Genomic DNA, 19,340 nt, shown 5'->3' with positions numbered 1-19,340 from the left:
CTAATGTGAAAGCGCTTGCAACCGTCGTTAGGTTAGGTTAGGTTAGGTTGGTTTGGGTTGGATTAGGTTAGGTTGGGTTGGGTTGGGTTGGGTTGGGTTAGGTTGGGTTAGGTTGGGTTAGGTTGGGTTAGGTTAGGTTAGGTTAGGTTACGTTACGTTAGGTTAGGTTCGGTTAGGTTACGTTAGATTAGGTTAGGTTAGGTTACGTTAGGTTAGGTTAGGTTAGGTTAGGTAAGGTTAGGTTAGGTTAGGTTAGGTTTGGTTAGGTTAGGTGGAGTTGGGTTCGGTTGGGTTAGGTTAGGTTAGGTTAGGTTAGGTTGGGTTGGGTTGGGTTGGGTTGGGTTAGGTTAGGTTAGGTTAGGTTAAGTTAGGTTAGGTTAAGTTAGGTTAAGTTAGGTTAGGTTAGGTAAGGTTAGGTTAGGTTAGGTTAGGTTAAGATATGGACCGTCGTAAAACCGCAATAAACAATGTCACTTAGCGAGATGCAGTGTTTTTCACCATTAGAAGTCGGGAACTGCGATATCTAATGTGAAAGCGCTCGATACCGTCGTAATGTTGTAGAAAGCAATGTAAAGTACCGAGTAAAACGATTTCTAACGATAGAAGTGCGAAGGATATGTTAGGTTGAGTTATGTTAGTTCAAGCTAGGTAGCGTCGTGAAACCACCAAAAACGACGTCATCTAACGAGATAGTGTTGTTTTATTGCGAGTACGAAACTGCGATAGGTGAAATATTGTGAAAAGACTCAAAACGGCATGAACTAGCCAGGTACTGCGTGTTGTACCGTTACAAGTGCGAAACTGCTATGTTGTGACATTCTCGTTAAAGCGCATGCAAGCTTCGTGAAACCTTGAAGAACGATGTGATTTAGCGAGATACAGAGTTCTGTACTGCAATAAGTTGGTGAAAAACTGTGAGGTTATGCAAATATCGTATTTGTGAACGAAACAGTTTAATAGAGCGTTTTTAGATACAAATGCGATGTTAGGTTGTGTTAAGATATGAACCGTCGTAAAATCGCATTAAACAATGTCACTTAGTGAGATGCAGTGTTTTTCACCATTACAAGTCGGGAACTGCGATATCTAATGTGAAAGCTCTTGATACCGTCGTAATGTTGTAGAAAGCATTGTAAAGTACCGAGTAAAACGTTTTCTAACGATAGAAGTGCGAAGGTTATGTTAGGTTGAGTTATGTTAGTTTAAGCTAGGTAACGTCGTGAAACCACCAAAAACGACGTCATCATATGAGATAGTGGTGTTTTATTGCGACTACGAAACTGCAATAGGTCAAATATTGTGAAAGGACACAAAACGGCATGAACTAGCCAGGTACTGCGTGTTGTACCGTTACAAGTGCGAAACTGCTATTTCATTTCATTTCATTTCATTTATTTATACTGTTAGCCCAGAAGTGGGCCGTTACAGGGTGGAAGTACAAACAATTATTTGCAAAAGAGAAGTCCCGTACAGGTCTCGAGATAATTTCTCAGTATTATTGTGACCAGCAACTCGAAGTTTTACATAACATACATAAATGGAACACACATGCCATGCAATACATATGCGCAGAAAAGCACATGACGCATTTGAGGCGGCACTTTTGCACCGCGCTGAAGATTTGAAAGACAACTACTGCAGAATCATGCATCCAACAAAAAGTACACACACACGCCAAAAAAAAAAACATGTGTGACTGTTATTCGGAAAATAAACGTTTTAGATTCTGTTCAAATGATGTAAGCGAGGAACAACCAATTACAGACTCTGGCAGGATATTCCAATCTTCAATAGCACGTGGAAAGTAACTGTACTTAAAGCAATCGTTACGTGGGACTAGGGGTGGTATATACATATTATGGCGATGTCTGGAGTGTTCTTGTGTGTTGACCTGGAAGTAATCTGAATAGTTTAGTTTAAAATGATTATGAATTAACTGGAAGAGGAATTTCAGACGCTCAATCCTCGTCCTAAGTTCAGGACTATCCAGTCCAGCTTTTTTACAGAGTTCAGTAGGAGAATGATGTCGGCGGTATTTATTAAAAATAAATCTCGCACCAAGTCGCTGTATTTTTGTTATTTTATATCAGTTTGTCTTTGTGTAAGGGTCCCAGACAATTTTATAATATTCGATAATAGGTCTGACAAGAGTTTTGTAAGCAAGACACTTTATATCAGATGGGGCGGTATAAAGGTTACGTCTAAGGCTATACAATGCCTTGGTAGCCCTGGAGCATACATTATCAATATGAGTGTTCCACCGGAGGTCGGGCGTGAACCATAACCCAAGATATTTATAGTTTTGTACACGCTTGAGGAAAGCATTGCCAATCTGGTAGTTGTAATCTAGAGGTGCTTTCTTTCTAGTTATAGTCATAAAGACTGTTTTTTCTGTGTTCAAACTCATTTGCCATTCTTCGCACCAATCCTTTATTCTTTGAAGATTGTTGTTTAGATTAACTTGGTCATGTTCAGTCTCGATTCTGCTATAAACAACACAGTCATCGGCAAACAACCTTATCGGGACCGTAACGCGGTTTGGTAGGTCATTTATATATAACAAAAATAAAAGGGGACCCAGCACGCTCCCCTGGGGAACTCCAGAATTCACTGCAACTGCTCTAGACTGTTTATTTTTTATTTGAACAAACTGCTGACGGCAGCTGAGATAGGATGAAAACCATTTTGTCAAGTGATTATTTTGAAACGTTTTGTCAATTTTAAACAGGAGCTTTGAGTGCGACACTTTATCAAATGCCTTTGCGAAATCCAAATATACCACATCAGTTTGACCACGCAAATTGATAGTTTTTGAAAGATCATGAACAAATTCGATTAACTGTGTAGCTGTAGATAAGCCTCGGCGGAAGCCATGCTGCTTCGAAAATAATAGTTTGTGCGTATCAAGATAGGACATCAGGTGTTTGTTAATAATGTGCTCGAGTATCTTTGAACATGTACTGATAAGCGAAATAGGACGGTAGTTGCGCTCGTCCCGTGAGGAGCCACTTTTGTGAACAGGGGTAATTTTAGCCCGCTTCCACGCTAGTGGAAAAGAGCCACTGCGCAGGGACGACTGAAATATTTTTGTAAGGAAGCGAGCCGCCCATTCAGCGTATCTGTACAGAAATTCGTTTGGTATACCATCAGGGCCAGGGATTTTTCTTGTATTTATATTAAGTAAAAGATTTAGGACACCCTCTTCGCTAATTACCACAACATCGATCGGCCGCTGCAATGATGACGTAGAAAATTCGGGCAAAATGCCATTATCATGAGTAAACACAGAAGCAAAAAAAGAATGGAAATCATCAACACGTTGTTGAGTAATTTCAGGTAGCCTCGGGGAGCTTGCTGGGGTAGTTATAAAGCGCCAAAACCTTGAGGGGGCTTCCTTCAAGTATTTCGTCAATGTCACATTGAAAAACCGATCCCTGGATTGTTTGATCAGACGTTTCAGTTCTTGTCTCATTGAAGAAATGCAAGCTGTTCCTTCAGGGGTACAATTTTTTGCACAAAATTTTTGTTTCAGTTTTAGTTTTCTTTTTGTGTGAATGATTTTTCTGGTAATCCAGGGATTGGTTTTACAAATGCGTTTTCTAATCCTGGGTACATAGCTGTCTATGCACTTCCCTACAACAATTGAAAAGAAATGCCATAGCCTATCAGTGCTGCAGTCAGTGTTGTAAAGGACCTGAAATTCATCAAAGGACCTTTCAAGATAGTCCAAAATAGACACATCATCAGCCGCCATAAAATTCAATACAGTGCTAAGTGTGGGTTTACCCAAGGTGTCTGGGGACAATGCTAGGCGCGTTACTACCATTCTGTGGTCGGATAGGCCTTCTACAACTTCACAACGGCTGAGTAACGGCAACAGCTTTGGGGACACAAAAACCAAATCAAGGATAGATGACCTTGTAGTCCCTATCCGAGTAAATTCAGTGACAGTTTGCGTTAGCCCGTAGCAGAATGCCAGCTCCAGTAGTTGCTCAGCACCTCAACCTGTTCCGATCCAGGAGACTGGGATAGCCAATTAATATCCGGAAGATTGAAGTCCCCTAATAATAATACGTTATCTTGGGGGCTAAAATTAGAATCCATAAAAGTTCTTAGCTTTGCGATTATATCAAGAAAGGAATTCGGCGCTCTATAAATCCCTCCAATATACACAGTTCGCTCGCTGAACCCACACCTAATCCACAACATTTCTATGTCATAGTTATCATCCAACACTGAAAACCTAATGTTGTCTTTAATAAGAAACGCAACACCACCACCTCTTCCTTGCCGGTCTTTTCTAACAATTGTGTAACCTGTAGGTGTTACTTCAAAATCTGCTACATCCGTGTGTAACCAAGTCTCTGTTACGACCATTATATCCGGTTCATGCTCCAGGATTGCGGCTTCAACTGCATCAGCTTTATTCAGCAAACTTCTGGCGTTTACATTAATAACCTTAACAGATGCGGTCGGTCTCGATTTGCGTCAGTCAGAGCTGGTAATACCTGGGCTAGCATACCTGAATCGCTCGTTGGTAGCCTCAATCCAGCCATAGAGAACGTTGTTTACTTTCAATTTATCGATGATTAGTTTAACCTTTGCTCCCTTTGCTCTTTCATCCGCTGATGAAATCCATAGTTGTTTTCTGATTTCAACTACTCGTTTAGAGTAATCTTCGCTGATACTGAATTGTGTCCCCTTGAGGTTGCGGCAGTTTTTCAGTATTTTGGTTTTGTCCCTGTAGTCTCCTACTTTCAAGATGACCGGACGGCTTCTTCCAGGTATTTTCTTTCCTAGACGGTGAATTCTCTCAATGGAGCTACACTTTGAGCCAAGTAATTTGTCAAAGATATCGTCATTCACCTTACTTAAGAGTACTGCCTCATCCTCAAATTCTTCTTCTTCCACTCCGCGTACCATAAAGTTGTTGCGTCTAGAACGATTATCTAAGTCATCGATCTGCCTGGCAAGAGCCGTCAATTCACTGTCATGGCGACCAACACTTGATTCTATCATTGTAAGCCGGCTCTGTATTTCACCCAACCCTTCAAGTTGTTTTTCAATAGTCTGGAGCCTAACATGCATGTCGGAAATGCTGGCATCCGTAGATGTCTGCTTGGCCTGAATTTCATTACCTTTTGCTAGTAGTTTAGTCTGGTTACTTAATATTTCCTCCAGCATTTTTTCAACCTCGGGCCCAGGATTTTCCTCTACGTCACCGGACAACTTCAGTAACAGGCTTACAACTGAAACACAGTCATTTAGGCAACCAAGAACAGTGTGTGTACACGGCAGCACAATCAGGCAGGTACAGTTACTACGAAAACCATACTTTCGATCACCAACCTGCACAAGTAGACGCACGTAAGGCGACATCATCACGGCGTTGCTGCCGCGTCCACTGAAGGTCGAGACCATGGCCCTTGTTTTTATATGCTCCGGGCAGCTTGCTATCGGGGAGGAGGAGGACGTCATCGTGCTCCACGGGGGTGCGCAGTCGATGAAGTCCACGTGGCACAGCATCGTTGACGCCACTGGCGATGATCTAGTTGCGCAGTGGTTGAGTTCCTTCGAGGGCTGGTGCGCATTCTTCATCGGGGTCCATTGATAGTGTTGTCCAGCAATAACATAGGCCGCTGCTGCGTCCGCGAAGAACCACGCCAAAACCTGCACAAGTAGACGCACGTAAGGCGACATCATCACCATATTGTGATATTCTCGTTAAAGCGCATGCAAGCATCGTGAAACCTTAAAGATCGATGTCATTTAGCGAGATACAGCGTTCTGTACTGCAATAAGTTGCTGAAAAACTGTGAGGTTATGCAATTATCGTATTTGTGAACGAAACAGTGTAATAGAGCGTTTTTATATACAAGTGCGATGTTAGGTTATGTTAAAAAATGAACCGTCGTAAAACCGCATTAAACAATGTCACTTAGTGAGATGCAGTGTTTTTCACCATTACAAGTCGGGAACTGCGATATCTAATGTGAAAGCGCTTGCAACCGTCGTTAGGTTAGGTTGGTTTGGGTTGGATTAGGTTAGGTTGGGTTGGGTTGGGTTGGGTTAGGTTGGGTTAGGTTAGGTTAGGTTACGTTACGTTAGGTTAGGTTAGGTTAGGTTACGTTAGATTAGGTTAGGTTAGGTTACGTTAGGTTACGTTAGGTTAGGTTAGGTAAAGTTAGGTTAGGTTAGGTTAGGTTTGGTTAGGTTAGGTTGGGTTGGGTTTGTTGGGTTAGGTTAGGTCAGGTTAGGTTAGGTTAGGTTGGGTTGGGTTGGGTTGGGTGTGGTTGGGTTAGGTTAGGTTAGGTTAGGTTGGGTTGGGTTGGGTTGGGTTAGGTTAGGTTAGGTTAGGTTAGGTTAAGTTAGGTTAGGTTAAGTTAGGTTAACTTAGGTTAGGTAAGGTTAGGTTAGGTTTGGTTAAGATATGGACCGTCGTAAGACCGCAATAAACAATGTCACTTAGCGAGATGCAGTGTTTTTCACCATTAGAAGTCGGGAACTGCGATATCTAATGTGAAAGCGCTTGATACCGTCGTAATGTTGTAGAAAGCAATGTAAAGTACCGAGTAAAACGTTTTCTAACGATAGAAGTGCGAAGGTTATGTTAGGTTGAGTTATGTTAGTTCAAGCTAGGTAGCGTCGTGACACCACCAAAAACGACGTCATCTAACGAGATAGTGTTGTTTTATGGCAAGTACGAAACTGCGATAGGTGAAATGTTGTGAAAGCACACAAAACGGCATGAACAAGCCAAATACTGCGTGTTGTACCGTTACAAGTGCGAAACTGCTATGTTGTGATATTCTCCTTAAAGCGCATGCAAGCATTGTGAAACCTTAAAGAATGATGTCATTTAGCGAGATACAGCGTTCTGTACTGTAATAAGTTGGTGAAAAACTGTGAGGTCATGCAAATATCGTAATTGTGAACGAAACAGTGTAAATGAGCGTTTTGAGATACAAGTGCGAATCTTAGGTTAGGTTAAGATATGAACCGTCGTAAAACCACATTAAACAATGTCACTTAGTGAGATCCAGTGTTTTTCACCATTACAAGTCGAGAACTGTGATATCCTTTGTTAAATCGCATGAAACCGTCGTAATGTTGTAGAAAGCATTGTAAAGTAGCCAGTAAAACGTTTTCTAACGATAGAAGTGCGAAGGTTGAGATAGTTTAGGCTAGGTAGCATCGTGAAACCACCAAAAACGACGTCATCTAATGAGATAGTGTTGTTTTATTGCGACTACGAAACTGCGATAGGTGAAATATTGTGAATGGACACAAAACGGCATGAACTAGCCAGGTACTGCGTGTTGTACCGTTACAAGTGCGAAACTGCTATGTTGTGACATTCTCGTTAAAGCGCATGCAAGCATCGTGAAACCTTGAAGAACGATGTGATTTAGCAAGATACAGAGTTCTGTACTGCAATAAGTTGGTGAAAATCTGTGAGGTATGCAAATATCGTACTTGTGAACGAAACAGTGTGATAGAGCGTTTTTAGATACAAATGCGATGTTAGGTTATGTTAAGATATGAACCGTCGTAAAACCGCATTAAACAAGGTCACTTAGTGAGATGCAGTGTTTTTCACCATTACAAGTCGGGAACTGCGATATCTACTGTGAAAGCGCTTGATACCGTCGTAATGTTGTAGAAAGCAATGTAAAGTACCGAGTAAAACGTTTTCTAACGATAGAAGTGCGAAGGTTATGTTAGGTTGAGTTATGTTAAAGCTAGGTAACGTCGTGAAACCACCAAAAACGACGTCATCTTATGAGATAGTGGTGTTTTATTGCGACTACGAAACTGCAATAGGTCAAATATTGTGAAAGGACACAAAACGGCATGAACTAGCCAGGTACTGCGTGTTGTACCGTTACAAGTGCGAAACTGCTATATTGTGATATTCTCGTTAAAGCGCATGCAAGCATCGTGAAACCTTGAAGAACGATGTCATTTAGCGAGATACAGCGTTCTGTACTGTAATAAGTTGGTGAAAAACTGTGAGGATATGCAAATATCGTATTTGTGAACGAAACAGTGTAATAGAGCGTTTTTAGTATACAAGTGCGATGTTAGGTTATGGTAAGATATGAACCGTCGTAAAACCGCATTAAACAATGTCAGTGAGATGCAGTGTTTTTCACCATTACAAGTCGGGAACTGCGATATCTAGTGTGAAAGCGCTTGCAACCGTCGTTAGGTTAGGCTAGGTTAGGTTAGGTTGGTTTGGGTTGGATTAGGTTAGGTTGGGTTGGGTTGGGTTAGGTTGGGTTAGGTTAGGTTAGGTTAGGTTACGTTACGTTAGGTTAGGTTAGGTTACGTTAGATTAGGTTAGGTTACGTTAGGTTAGGTTAGGTTAGGTTAGGTTAGGTTTGGTTAGGTTAGGTTGGGTTGGGTTCGGTTGGGTTAGGTTAGGTTATGTTAGGTTAGGTTGGGTTAGGTTAGGTTGGGTTAGGTTAGGTTGGGTTGGGTTAGGTTAGGTTAGGTTAGGTTGGGTTGGGTTGTGTTAGGTTAGGTTAGGTTAGGTTAGGTTAGTTTAGGTTAGGTTAGGTTAGGTTAGGTTAAGTTAGGTTAGGTTAAGTTAGGTTAAGTTAGGTTAGGTAAGGTAAGGTTAGGTTAGGTTAGGTTAAGATATGAACTGTCGTAAAACCGCAATAAACAATGTCACTTAGTGAGATGCAGTGTTTTTCACCATTAGAAGTGGGGAACTGCGATATCTAATGTGAAAGCGCTTGATACCGTCGTAATGTTGTAGAAAGCAATGTAAAGTACCGAGTAAACCGTTTTCTAATGATAGAAGTGCGAAGGTTATGTTAGGTTGAGTTATGTTAGTTTAAGCTAGGTAGCGTCGTGAAACCACCAAAAACGACGTCATCTAACGAGATAGTGTCGTTTTATGGCAAGTACGAAACTGCGATAGGTGAAATGTTTTGAAAGCACACAAAACGGCATGAACAAGCCAAATACTGCGTGTTGTACAGTTACAAGTGCGAAACTGCTATGTTGTGATATTCTCCTTAAAGCGCATGCAAGCAATTTGAAACCTTAAATAATGATGTCATTTAGCGAGATACAGCGTTCTGTACTGTAATAAGTTGGTGAAAAACTGTGAGGTCCTGCAAATATCGTAATTGTGAACGAAACAGGGTAATTGAGCGTTTCGAGATACAAGTGCGAATGTTAGGTTAGGTTAAGATATGAACCATCGTAAAACCACATTAAACATTGTCACTTAGTGAGATCCAGTGTTTTTCACCATTACAAGTCGGGAACTGTGATATCTTATGTTAAATCGCATGAACCGTCGTAATGTTGTAGCAAGCATTGTAAAGTAGCTAGTAAAACGTTTTCTAACGATAGAAGTGCGAAGGTTATGTTAGGTTGAGTTAGTTTAAGCTAGGTAGCGTCATGAAACCACCAAAAACGACGTCATCTAACGAGATAGTGTTATTTTATTTTGACTACAAAACTGCGATAGGTGAAATGTGAAAGCACACAAAACGGCATGAACAAGCCAGATACTGTGTGTTGTACCGTTACAAGTGCGAAACTGCTATGTTGTGACATTCTCTATAAAGCGCATGCAAGCATCGTGAAACCTTAAAGAACGATGTCATTTAGCGAGATACAGCGTTCTGTACTGCAATAAGTTGCTGAAAAACTGTGAGGTTATGCAATTATCGTAATTGTGAACGAAACAGTGTAATAGAGCGTTTTTAGATACAAGTGCGAATGTTAGGTTAGGTTAAGATATGAACCGTCGTAAAACCGCATTAAACAAAGTCACTTATTGAGATGCAGTGTTTTTCACCATTACAAGTCGGGAACTGCGATATTTAATGTGAAAGCACATGAAACCGTCGTAATGTTGTAGAGAGCATTGTAAAGTAGCGAGTAAAACGTTTTCTAACGATAGAAGTGCGAAGGTTATGTTAGGTTGAGTTATGTTGGTTTAAGCTCGGTAGCGTCGTGAAACCACCAAAAAGGACATCTACCGAGATAGTGTTGTATTATTGCATGTACGAAACTGCAAAAGGTGAAATGTTGTGAAAGCACTTAAAACGGCACGAACAAGCCAGATACTGCATGTTGTACCGTTACAAATGCGAAACTGCTGTTGTGATATTCTCGTTAAAGCGCATGAAAGCATCGTGAAACCTTAAAGAACGATGTCATTTAGCGAGATACAGCGTTCTGTACTGCAATAAGTTGCTGAAAAACTGTGAGGTTATGCAAATATCGTAATTGTGAACGAAACAGTGTAAATGAGCGTTTTGAGATATAAGTGCGAATCTTAGGTTAGGTTAAGATATGAACCGTCGTAAAACCACATTAAACAATGTCACTTAGTGAGATCCAGTGTTTTTCACCATTACAAGTCGAGAACTGTGATATCCTATGTTAAATCGCATGAAACCGTCGTAATGTAGTAGAAAGCATTGTAAAGTAGCCAGTAAAACGTTTTCTAACGATAGAAGTGCGAAGGTTATTTTAGGTTGAGATAGTTTAAGCTAGGTAGCGTCGTGAAACCACCAAAAACGACGTCATCTAATGAGATAGTGGTGTTTTATTGCGACTACGAAACTGCAATAGGTCAAATATTGTGAAAGGACACAAAACGGCATGAACTAGCCAGGTACTGCGTGTTGTACCGTTACAAGTGCGAAACTGCTATATTGTGATATTCTCGTTAAAGCGCATGCAAGCATCGTGAAACCTTGAAGAACGATGTCATTTAGCGAGATACAGCGTTCTGTACTGTAATAAGTTGGTGAAAAACTGTGAGGATATGCAAATATCGTATTTGTGAACGAAACAGTGTAATAGAGCGTTTTTAGTATACAAGTGCGATGTTAGGTTATGGTAAGATATGAACCGTCGTATAACCGCATTAAACAATGTCACTTAGTGAGATGCAGTGTTTTTCACCATTACAAGTCGGGAACTGCGATATCTACTGTGAAAGCGCTTGATACCGTCGTAATGTTGTAGAAAGCAATGTAAAGTACCGAGTAAAACGTTTTCTAACGATAGAAGTGCGAAGGTTATGTTAGGTTGAGTTATGTTAAAGCTAGGTAACGTCGTGAAACCACCAAAAACGACGTCATCTTATGAGATAGTGGTGTTTTATTGCGACTACGAAACTGCAATAGGTCAAATATTGTGAAAGGACACAAAACGGCATGAACTAGCCAGGTACTGCGTGTTGTACCGTTACAAGTGCGAAACTGCTATATTGTGATATTCTCGTTAAAGCGCATGCAAGCATCGTGAAACCTTGAAGAACGATGTCATTTAGCGAGATACAGCGTTCTGTACTGTAATAAGTTGGTGAAAAACTGTGAGGATATGCAAATATCGTACTTGTGAACGAAACAGTGTGATAGAGCGTTTTTAGATACAAATGCGATGTTAGGTTATGTTAAGATATGAACCGTCGTAAAACCGCATTAAACAAGGTCACTTAGTGAGATGCAGTGTTTTTCACCATTACAAGTCGGGAACTGCGATATCTACTGTGAAAGCGCTTGATACCGTCGTAATGTTGTAGAAAGCAATGTAAAGTACCGAGTAAAACGTTTTCTAACGATAGAAGTGCGAAGGTTATGTTAGGTTGAGTTATGTTAAAGCTAGGTAACGTCGTGAAACCACCAAAAACGACGTCATCTTATGAGATAGTGGTGTTTTATTGCGACTACGAAACTGCAATAGGTCAAATATTGTGAAAGGACACAAAACGGCATGAACTAGCCAGGTACTGCGTGTTGTACCGTTACAAGTGCGAAACTGCTATATTGTGATATTCTCGTTAAAGCGCATGCAAGCATCGTGAAACCTTGAAGAACGATGTCATTTAGCGAGATACAGCGTTCTGTACTGTAATAAGTTGGTGAAAAACTGTGAGGATATGCAAATATCGTATTTGTGAACGAAACAGTGTAATAGAGCGTTTTTAGTATACAAGTGCGATGTTAGGTTATGGTAAGATATGAACCGTCGTAAAACCGCATTAAACAATGTCAGTGAGATGCAGTGTTTTTCACCATTACAAGTCGGGAACTGCGATATCTAATGTGAAAGCGCTTGCAACCGTCGTTAGGTTAGGCTAGGTTAGGTTAGGTTGGTTTGGGTTGGATTAGGTTAGGTTGGGTTGGGTTGGGTTAGGTTGGGTTAGGTTAGGTTAGGTTAGGTTACGTTACGTTAGGTTAGGTTAGGTTACGTTAGATTAGGTTAGGTTACGTTAGGTTAGGTTAGGTTAGGTTAGGTTTGGTTAGGTTAGGTTGGGTTGGGTTCGGTTGGGTTAGGTTAGGTTATGTTAGGTTAGGTTGGGTTAGGTTAGGTTGGGTTAGGTTAGGTTGGGTTGGGTTAGGTTAGGTTAGGTTAGGTTGGGTTGGGTTGTGTTAGGTTAGGTTAGGTTAGGTTAGGTTAGGTTAGTTTAGGTTAGGTTAGGTTAGGTTAGGTTAAGTTAGGTTAGGTTAAGTTAGGTTGTTAGGTTAGGTAAGGTAAGGTTAGGTTAGGTTAGGTTAAGATATGAACTGTCGTAAAACCGCAATAAACAATGTCACTTAGTGAGATGCAGTGTTTTTCACCATTAGAAGTGGGGAACTGCGATATCTAATGTGAAAGCGCTTGATACCGTCGTAATGTTGTAGAAAGCAATGTAAAGTACCGAGTAAACCGTTTTCTAATGATAGAAGTGCGAAGGTTATGTTAGGTTGAGTTATGTTAGTTTAAGCTAGGTAGCGTCGTGAAACCACCAAAAACGACGTCATCTAACGAGATAGTGTCGTTTTATGGCAAGTACGAAACTGCGATAGGTGAAATGTTTTGAAAGCACACAAAACGGCATGAACAAGCCAAATACTGCGTGTTGTACAGTTACAAGTGCGAAACTGCTATGTTGTGATATTCTCCTTAAAGCGCATGCAAGCAATTTGAAACCTTAAATAATGATGTCATTTAGCGAGATACAGCGTTCTGTACTGTAATAAGTTGGTGAAAAACTGTGAGGTCCTGCAAATATCGTAATTGTGAACGAAACAGGGTAATTGAGCGTTTCGAGATACAAGTGCGAATGTTAGGTTAGGTTAAGATATGAACCATCGTAAAACCACATTAAACATTGTCACTTAGTGAGATCCAGTGTTTTTCACCATTACAAGTCGGGAACTGTGATATCTTATGTTAAATCGCATGAACCGTCGTAATGTTGTAGCAAGCATTGTAAAGTAGCTAGTAAAACGTTTTCTAACGATAGAAGTGCGAAGGTTATGTTAGGTTGAGTTAGTTTAAGCTAGGTAGCGTCATGAAACCACCAAAAACGACGTCATCTAACGAGATAGTGTTATTTTATTTTGACTACCAAACTGCGATAGGTGAAATGTGAAAGCACACAAAACGGCATGAACAAGCCAGATACTGTGTGTTGTACCGTTACAAGTGCGAAACTGCTATGTTGTGACATTCTCTATAAAGCGCAAGCAAGCATCGTGAAACCTTGAAGAACGATGTGATTTAGCGAGATACAGAGTTCTGTACTGCAATAAGTTGGTGAAAAACTGTGAGGTTATGCAAATATCGTATTTGTGAACGAAACAGTTTAATAGAGCGTTTTTAGATACAAATGCGATGTTAGGTTGTGTTAAGATATGAACCGTCGTAAAATCGCATTAAACAATGTCACTTAGTGAGATGCAGTGTTTTTCACCATTACAAGTCGGGAACTGCGATATCTAATGTGAAAGCTCTTGATACCGTCGTAATGTTGTAGAAAGCATTGTAAAGTACCGAGTAAAACGTTTTCTAACGATAGAAGTGCGAAGGTTATGTTAGGTTGAGTTATGTTAGTTTAAGCTAGGTAACGTCGTGAAACCACCAAAAACGACGTCATCATATGAGATAGTGGTGTTTTATTGCGACTACGAAACTGCAATAGGTCAAATATTGTGAAAGGACACAAAACGGCATGAACTAGCCAGGTACTGCGTGTTGTACCGTTACAAGTGCGAAACTGCTATTTCATTTCATTTCATTTCATTTATTTATACTGTTAGCCCAGAAGTGGGCCGTTACAGGGTGGAAGTACAAACAATTATTTGCAAAAGAGAAGTACCGTACAGGTCTCGAGATAATTTCTCAGTATTATTGTGACCAGCAACTCGAAGTTTTACATAACATACATAAATGGAACACACATGCGATGCAATACATATGCGCAGAAAAGCACATGACGCATTTGAGGCGGCACTTTTGCACCGCGCTGAAGATTTGAAAGACAACTACTGCAGAATCATGCATCCAACAAAAAGTACACACACACGCCAAAAAAAAAAACATGTCACTGTTATTCGGAAAATAAACGTTTTAGATTCTGTTCAAATGATGTAAGCGAGGAACAACCAATTATAGACTCTGGCAGGATATTCCAATCTTCAATAGCACGTGGAAAGTTACTGTACTTAAAGCAATCGTTACGTGGGACTAGGGGTGGTATATACATATTATGGCGATGTCTGGAGTGTTCTTGTGTGTTGACCTGGAAGTAATCTGAATAGTTTAGTTTAAAATGATTATGAATTAACTGGAAGAGGAATTTCAGACGCTCAATCCTCGTCCTAAGTTCAGGACTATCCAGTCCAGCTTTTTTACAGAGTTCAGTAGGAGAATGATGTCGGCGGTATTTATTAAAAATAAATCTCGCACCAAGTCGCTGTATTTTTATTATTTTATTGCAGTTTGTCTTTGTGTAAGGGTCCCAGACAATTTTATAATATTCGATAATAGGTCTGACAAGAGTTTTGTAAGCAAGACACTTTATATCAGATGGGGCGGTATAAAGGTTACGTCTAAGGCTATACAATGCCTTGGTAGCCCTGGAGCATACATTATCAATATGAGTGTTCCACCGGAGGTCGGGCGTGAACCATAACCCAAGATATTTATAGTTTTGTACACGCTTGAGGAAAGCATTGCCAATCTGGTAGTTGTAATCTAGAGGTGCTTTCTTTCTAGTTATAGTCATAAAGACTGTTTTTTCTGTGTTCAAACTCATTTGCCATTCTTCGCACCAATCCTTTATTCTTTGAAGATTGTTGTTTAGATTAACTTGGTCATGTTCAGTCTCGATTCTGCTATAAACAACACAGTCATCGGCAAACAACCTTATCGGGACCGTAACGCGGTTTGGTAGGTCATTTATATATAACAAAAATAAAAGGGGACCCAGCACGCTCCCCTGGGGAACTCCAGAATTCACTGCAACTGCTCTAGACTGTTTATTTTTTATTTGAACAAACTGCTGACGGCAGCTGAGATAGGATGAAAACCATTTTGTCAAGTGATTATTTTGAAACGTTTTGTCAATTTTAAACAGGAGCTTTGAGTGCGACACTATCAAATGCCTTTGCGAAATCCAAATATACCACTTCAGTTTGACCACGCAAATTGATAGTTTTTGAAAGATCATGAACAAATTCGATTAACTGTGTAGCTGTAGATAAGCCTCGGCGGAAGCCATGCTGCTTCGAAAATAATAGATTGTGCGTATCAAGATAGGACATCAGGTGTTTGTTAATAATGTGCTCGAGTATCTTTGAACATGTACTGATAAGCGAAATAGGACGGTAGTTGCGCTCGTCCCGTGAGGAGCCACTTTTGTGAACAGGGGTAATTTTAGCCCGCTTCCACGCTAGTGGAAAAGAGCCACTGCGCAGGGACGACTGAAATATTTTTGTAAGGAAGCGAGCCGCCCATTCAGCGTATCTGTACAGAAATTCGTTTGGTATACCATCAGGGCCAGGGATTTTTCTTGTATTTATATTAAGTAAAAGATTTAGGACACCCTCTTCGCTAATTACCACAACATCGATCGGCCGCTGCAATGATGACGTAGAAAATTCGGGCAAAATGCCATTATCATGAGTAAACACAGAAGCAAAAAAAGAATTGAAATCATCAACACGTTGTTGAGTAATTTCAGGTAGCCTCGGGGAGCTTGCTGGGGTAGTTATAAAGCGCCAAAACCTTGAGGGGGCTTCCTTCAAGTATTTCGTCAATGTCACATTGAAAAACCGATCCCTGGATTGTTTGATCAGACGTTTCAGTTCTTGTCTCATTGAAGAAATGCAAGCTGTTCCTTCAGGGGTACAATTTTTTGCACAAGATTTTTGTTTCAGTTTTAGTTTTCTTTTTGTGTGAATGATTTTTCTGGTAATCCAGGGATTGGTTTTACAAATGCGTTTTCTAATCCTGGGTACATAGCTGTCTATGCACTTCCCTACAACAATTGAAAAGAAATGCCATAGCCTATCAGTGCTGCAGTCAGTGTTGTAAAGGACCTGAAATTCATCAAAGGACCTTTCAAGATAGTCCAAAATAGACACATCATCAGCCGCCATAAAATTCAATACAGTGCTAAGTGTGGGTTTACCCAAGGTGTCTGGGGACAATGCTAGGCGCGTTACTACCATTCTGTGGTCGGATAGGCCTTCTACAACTTCACAACGGCTGAGTAACGGCAACAGCTTTGGGGACACAAAAACCAAATCAAGAATAGATGACCTTGTAGTCCCTATCCGAGTAAATTCAGTGACAGTTTGCGTTAGCCCGTAGCAGAATGCCAGCTCCAGTAGTTGCTCAGCACCTCAACCTGTTCCGATCCAGGAGACTGGGTTAGCCAATTAATATCCGGAAGATTGAAGTCCCCTAATAATAATACGTTATCTTGGGGGCTAAAATTAGAATCCATAAAAGTTCTTAGCTTTGCGATTATATCAAGAAAGGAATTCGGCGCTCTATAAATCCCTCCAATATACACAGTTCGCTCGCTGAACCCACACCTAATCCACAACATTTCTATGTCATAGTTATCATCCAACACTGAAAACCTAATGTTGTCTTTAATAAGAAACGCAACACCACCACCTCTTCCTTGCCGGTCTTTTCTAACAATTGTGTAACCTGTAGGTGTTACTTCAAAATCTGCTACATCCGTGTGTAACCAAGTCTCTGTTACGACCATTATATCCGGTTCATGCTCCAGGATTGCGGCTTCAACTGCATCAGCTTTATTCAGCAAACTTCTGGCGTTTACATTAATAACCTTAACAGATGCGGTCGGTCTCGATTTGCGTCAGTCAGAGCTGGTAATACCTGGGCTAGCATACCTGAATCGCTCGTTGGTAGCCTCAATCCAGCCATAGAGAACGTTGTTTACTTTCAATTTATCGATGATTAGTTTAACCTTTGCTCCCTTTGCTCTTTCATCCGCTGATGAAATCCATAGTTGTTTTCTGATTTCAACTACTCGTTTAGAGTAATCTTCGCTGATACTGAATTGTGTCCCCTTGAGGTTGCGGCAGTTTTTCAGTATTTTGGTTTTGTCCCTGTAGTCTCCCACTTTCAAGATGACCGGACGGCTTCTTCCAGGTATTTTCTTTCCTAGACGGTGAATTCTCTCAATGGAGCTACACTTTGAGCCAAGTAATTTGTCAAAGATATCGTCATTCACCTTACTTAAGAGTACTGCCTCATCCTCAAATTCTTCTTCTTCCACTCCGCGTACCATAAAGTTGTTGCGTCTAGAACGATTATCTAAGTCATCGATCTGCCTGGCAAGAGCCGTCAATTCACTGTCATGGCGACCAACACTTGATTCTATCATTGTAAGCCGGCTCTGTATTTCACCCAACCCTTCAAGTTGTTTTTCAATAGTCTGGAGCCTAACATGCATGTCGGAAATGCTGGCATCCGTAGATGTCTGCTTGGCCTGAATTTCATTACCTTTTGCTAGTAGTTTAGTCTGGTTACTTAATATTTCCTCCAGCATTTTTTCAACCTCGGGCCCAGGATTTTCCTCTACGTCACCGGACAACTTCAGTAACAGGCTTACAACTGAAACACAGTCATTTAGGCAACCAAGAACAGTGTGTGTACACGGCAGCACAATCAGGCAGGTACAGTTACTACGAAAACCATACTTTCGATCTCCAACCTGCACAAGTAGACGCACGTAAGGCGACATCATCACGGCGTTGCTGCCGCGTCCACTGAAGGTCGAGACCATGGCCCTTGTTTTTATATGCTCCGGGCAGCTTGCTATCGGGGAGGAGGAGGACGTCATCGTGCTCCACGGGGGTGCGCAGTCGACGAAGTCCACGTGGCACAGCATCGTTGACGCCACTGGCGATGATCTAGTTGCGCAGTGGTTGAGTTCTTTCGAGGGCTGGTGCGCATTCTTCATCGGGGTCCATTGATAGTGTTGTCCAGCAATAACATAGGCCGCTGCTGCGTCCGCGAAGAACCACGCCAAAACCTGCACAAGTAGACGCACGTAAGGCGACATCATCACCATATTGTGATATTCTCGTTAAAGCGCATGCAAGCATCGTGAAACCTTAAAGAACGATGTCATTTGGCGAGATACAGCGTTCTGTACTGTAATAAGTTGGTGAAAAACTGTGAGGATATGCAAATATCGTATTTGTGAACGAAACAGTGTAATAGAGCGTTTTTAGTATACAAGTGCGATGTTAGGTTATGTTAAGATATGAACCGTCGTAAAACCGCATTAAACAATGTCACTTAGTGAGATGCAGTGTTTTTCACCATTACAAGTCGGGAACTGCGATATCTAATGTGAAAGCGCTTGCAACCGTCGTTAGGTTAGGTTAGGTTAGGTTAGGTTGGTTTGGGTTGGATTAGGTTAGGTTGGGTTGGGTTGGGTTGGGTTGGGTTAGGTTGGGTTAGGTTAGGTTAGGTTAGGTTACGTTACGTTAGGTTAGGTTAGGTTAGGTTACGTTAGATTAGGTTAGGTTAGGTTACGTTAGGTTAGGTTAGGTTAGGTTAGGTTAGGTAAGGTTAGGTTAGGTTAGGTTAGGTTTGGTTAGGTTAGGTTAGGTTGGGTTGGGTTGGGTTCGGTTGGGTTAGGTTAGGTTATGTTATGTTAGGTTAGGTTAGGTTGGGTTAGGTTAGCTTGGGTTAGGTTAGGTTGGGTTGGGTTAGGTTAGGTTAGGTTAGGTTAGGTTGGGTTGGGTTGTGTTAGGTTAGGTTAGGTTAGGTTAGTTTATGTTAGGTTGGGTTGGGTTGGGTTAGGTTAGGTTAGGTAAGATTAGGTTAGGTTAGGTTGGGTTGGGTTGGGTGTGGTTGGGTTAGGTTAGGTTAGGTTAGGTTGGGTTGGGTTGGGTTGTGTTGGGTTAGGTTAGGTTAGGTTAGGTTAAGTTAGGTTAGGTTAAGTTAGGTTAAGTTAGGTTAGGTAAGGTTAGGTTAGGTTAGGTTAGGTTAAGATATGGACCGTCGTAAAACCGCAATAAACAATGTCACTTAGTGAG

The 19,340-nt window shown here is 41.1% G+C and overlaps 1 protein-coding gene across 1 annotated transcript; it reads right to left on the bottom strand.

The window, feature by feature from the left end:
* Nucleotides 1-4,488: 4,488 nt before the first annotated feature.
* LOC142790833 (uncharacterized) lies at nucleotides 4,489-18,354 on the bottom strand. Its single transcript, XM_075885358.1, has 2 exons — nucleotides 18,005-18,354; nucleotides 4,489-5,670 (listed from the first exon to the last, which is right to left on the bottom strand). The coding sequence occupies exons 1-2, from the start codon at nucleotides 18,251-18,253 to the stop codon at nucleotides 4,489-4,491; spliced, it is 1,431 nt and encodes a 476-aa protein (XP_075741473.1). The 5' UTR covers nucleotides 18,254-18,354.
* Between the last annotated feature and the right edge of the window lie 986 nt (nucleotides 18,355-19,340).

This window comes from Rhipicephalus microplus, unplaced genomic scaffold, assembly GCF_043290135.1.
Source record: "Rhipicephalus microplus isolate Deutch F79 unplaced genomic scaffold, USDA_Rmic scaffold_131, whole genome shotgun sequence".
NCBI classification, from domain to species: domain Eukaryota; kingdom Metazoa; phylum Arthropoda; class Arachnida; order Ixodida; family Ixodidae; genus Rhipicephalus; species Rhipicephalus microplus.
The sequence above is the reverse complement of the archived record's forward strand: the minus strand, read 5'-3'. Positions and strand labels throughout refer to the sequence as shown.

What these genes read in the sequence shown, in the direction of transcription:
- LOC142790833 (XM_075885358.1), bottom strand. Translation starts at nt 18,253, where the DNA reads ATGAAGAATGCGCACCAGCCCTCGAAAGAACTCAACCACTGCGCAACT. An exon ending in ACGTGCGTCTACTTGTGCAG is followed by an intron (nt 5,671 to 18,004) that starts GTTGGAGATCGA and finishes CTACTTGTGCAG; the next exon opens with GTTTTGGCGTGGTTCTTCGC.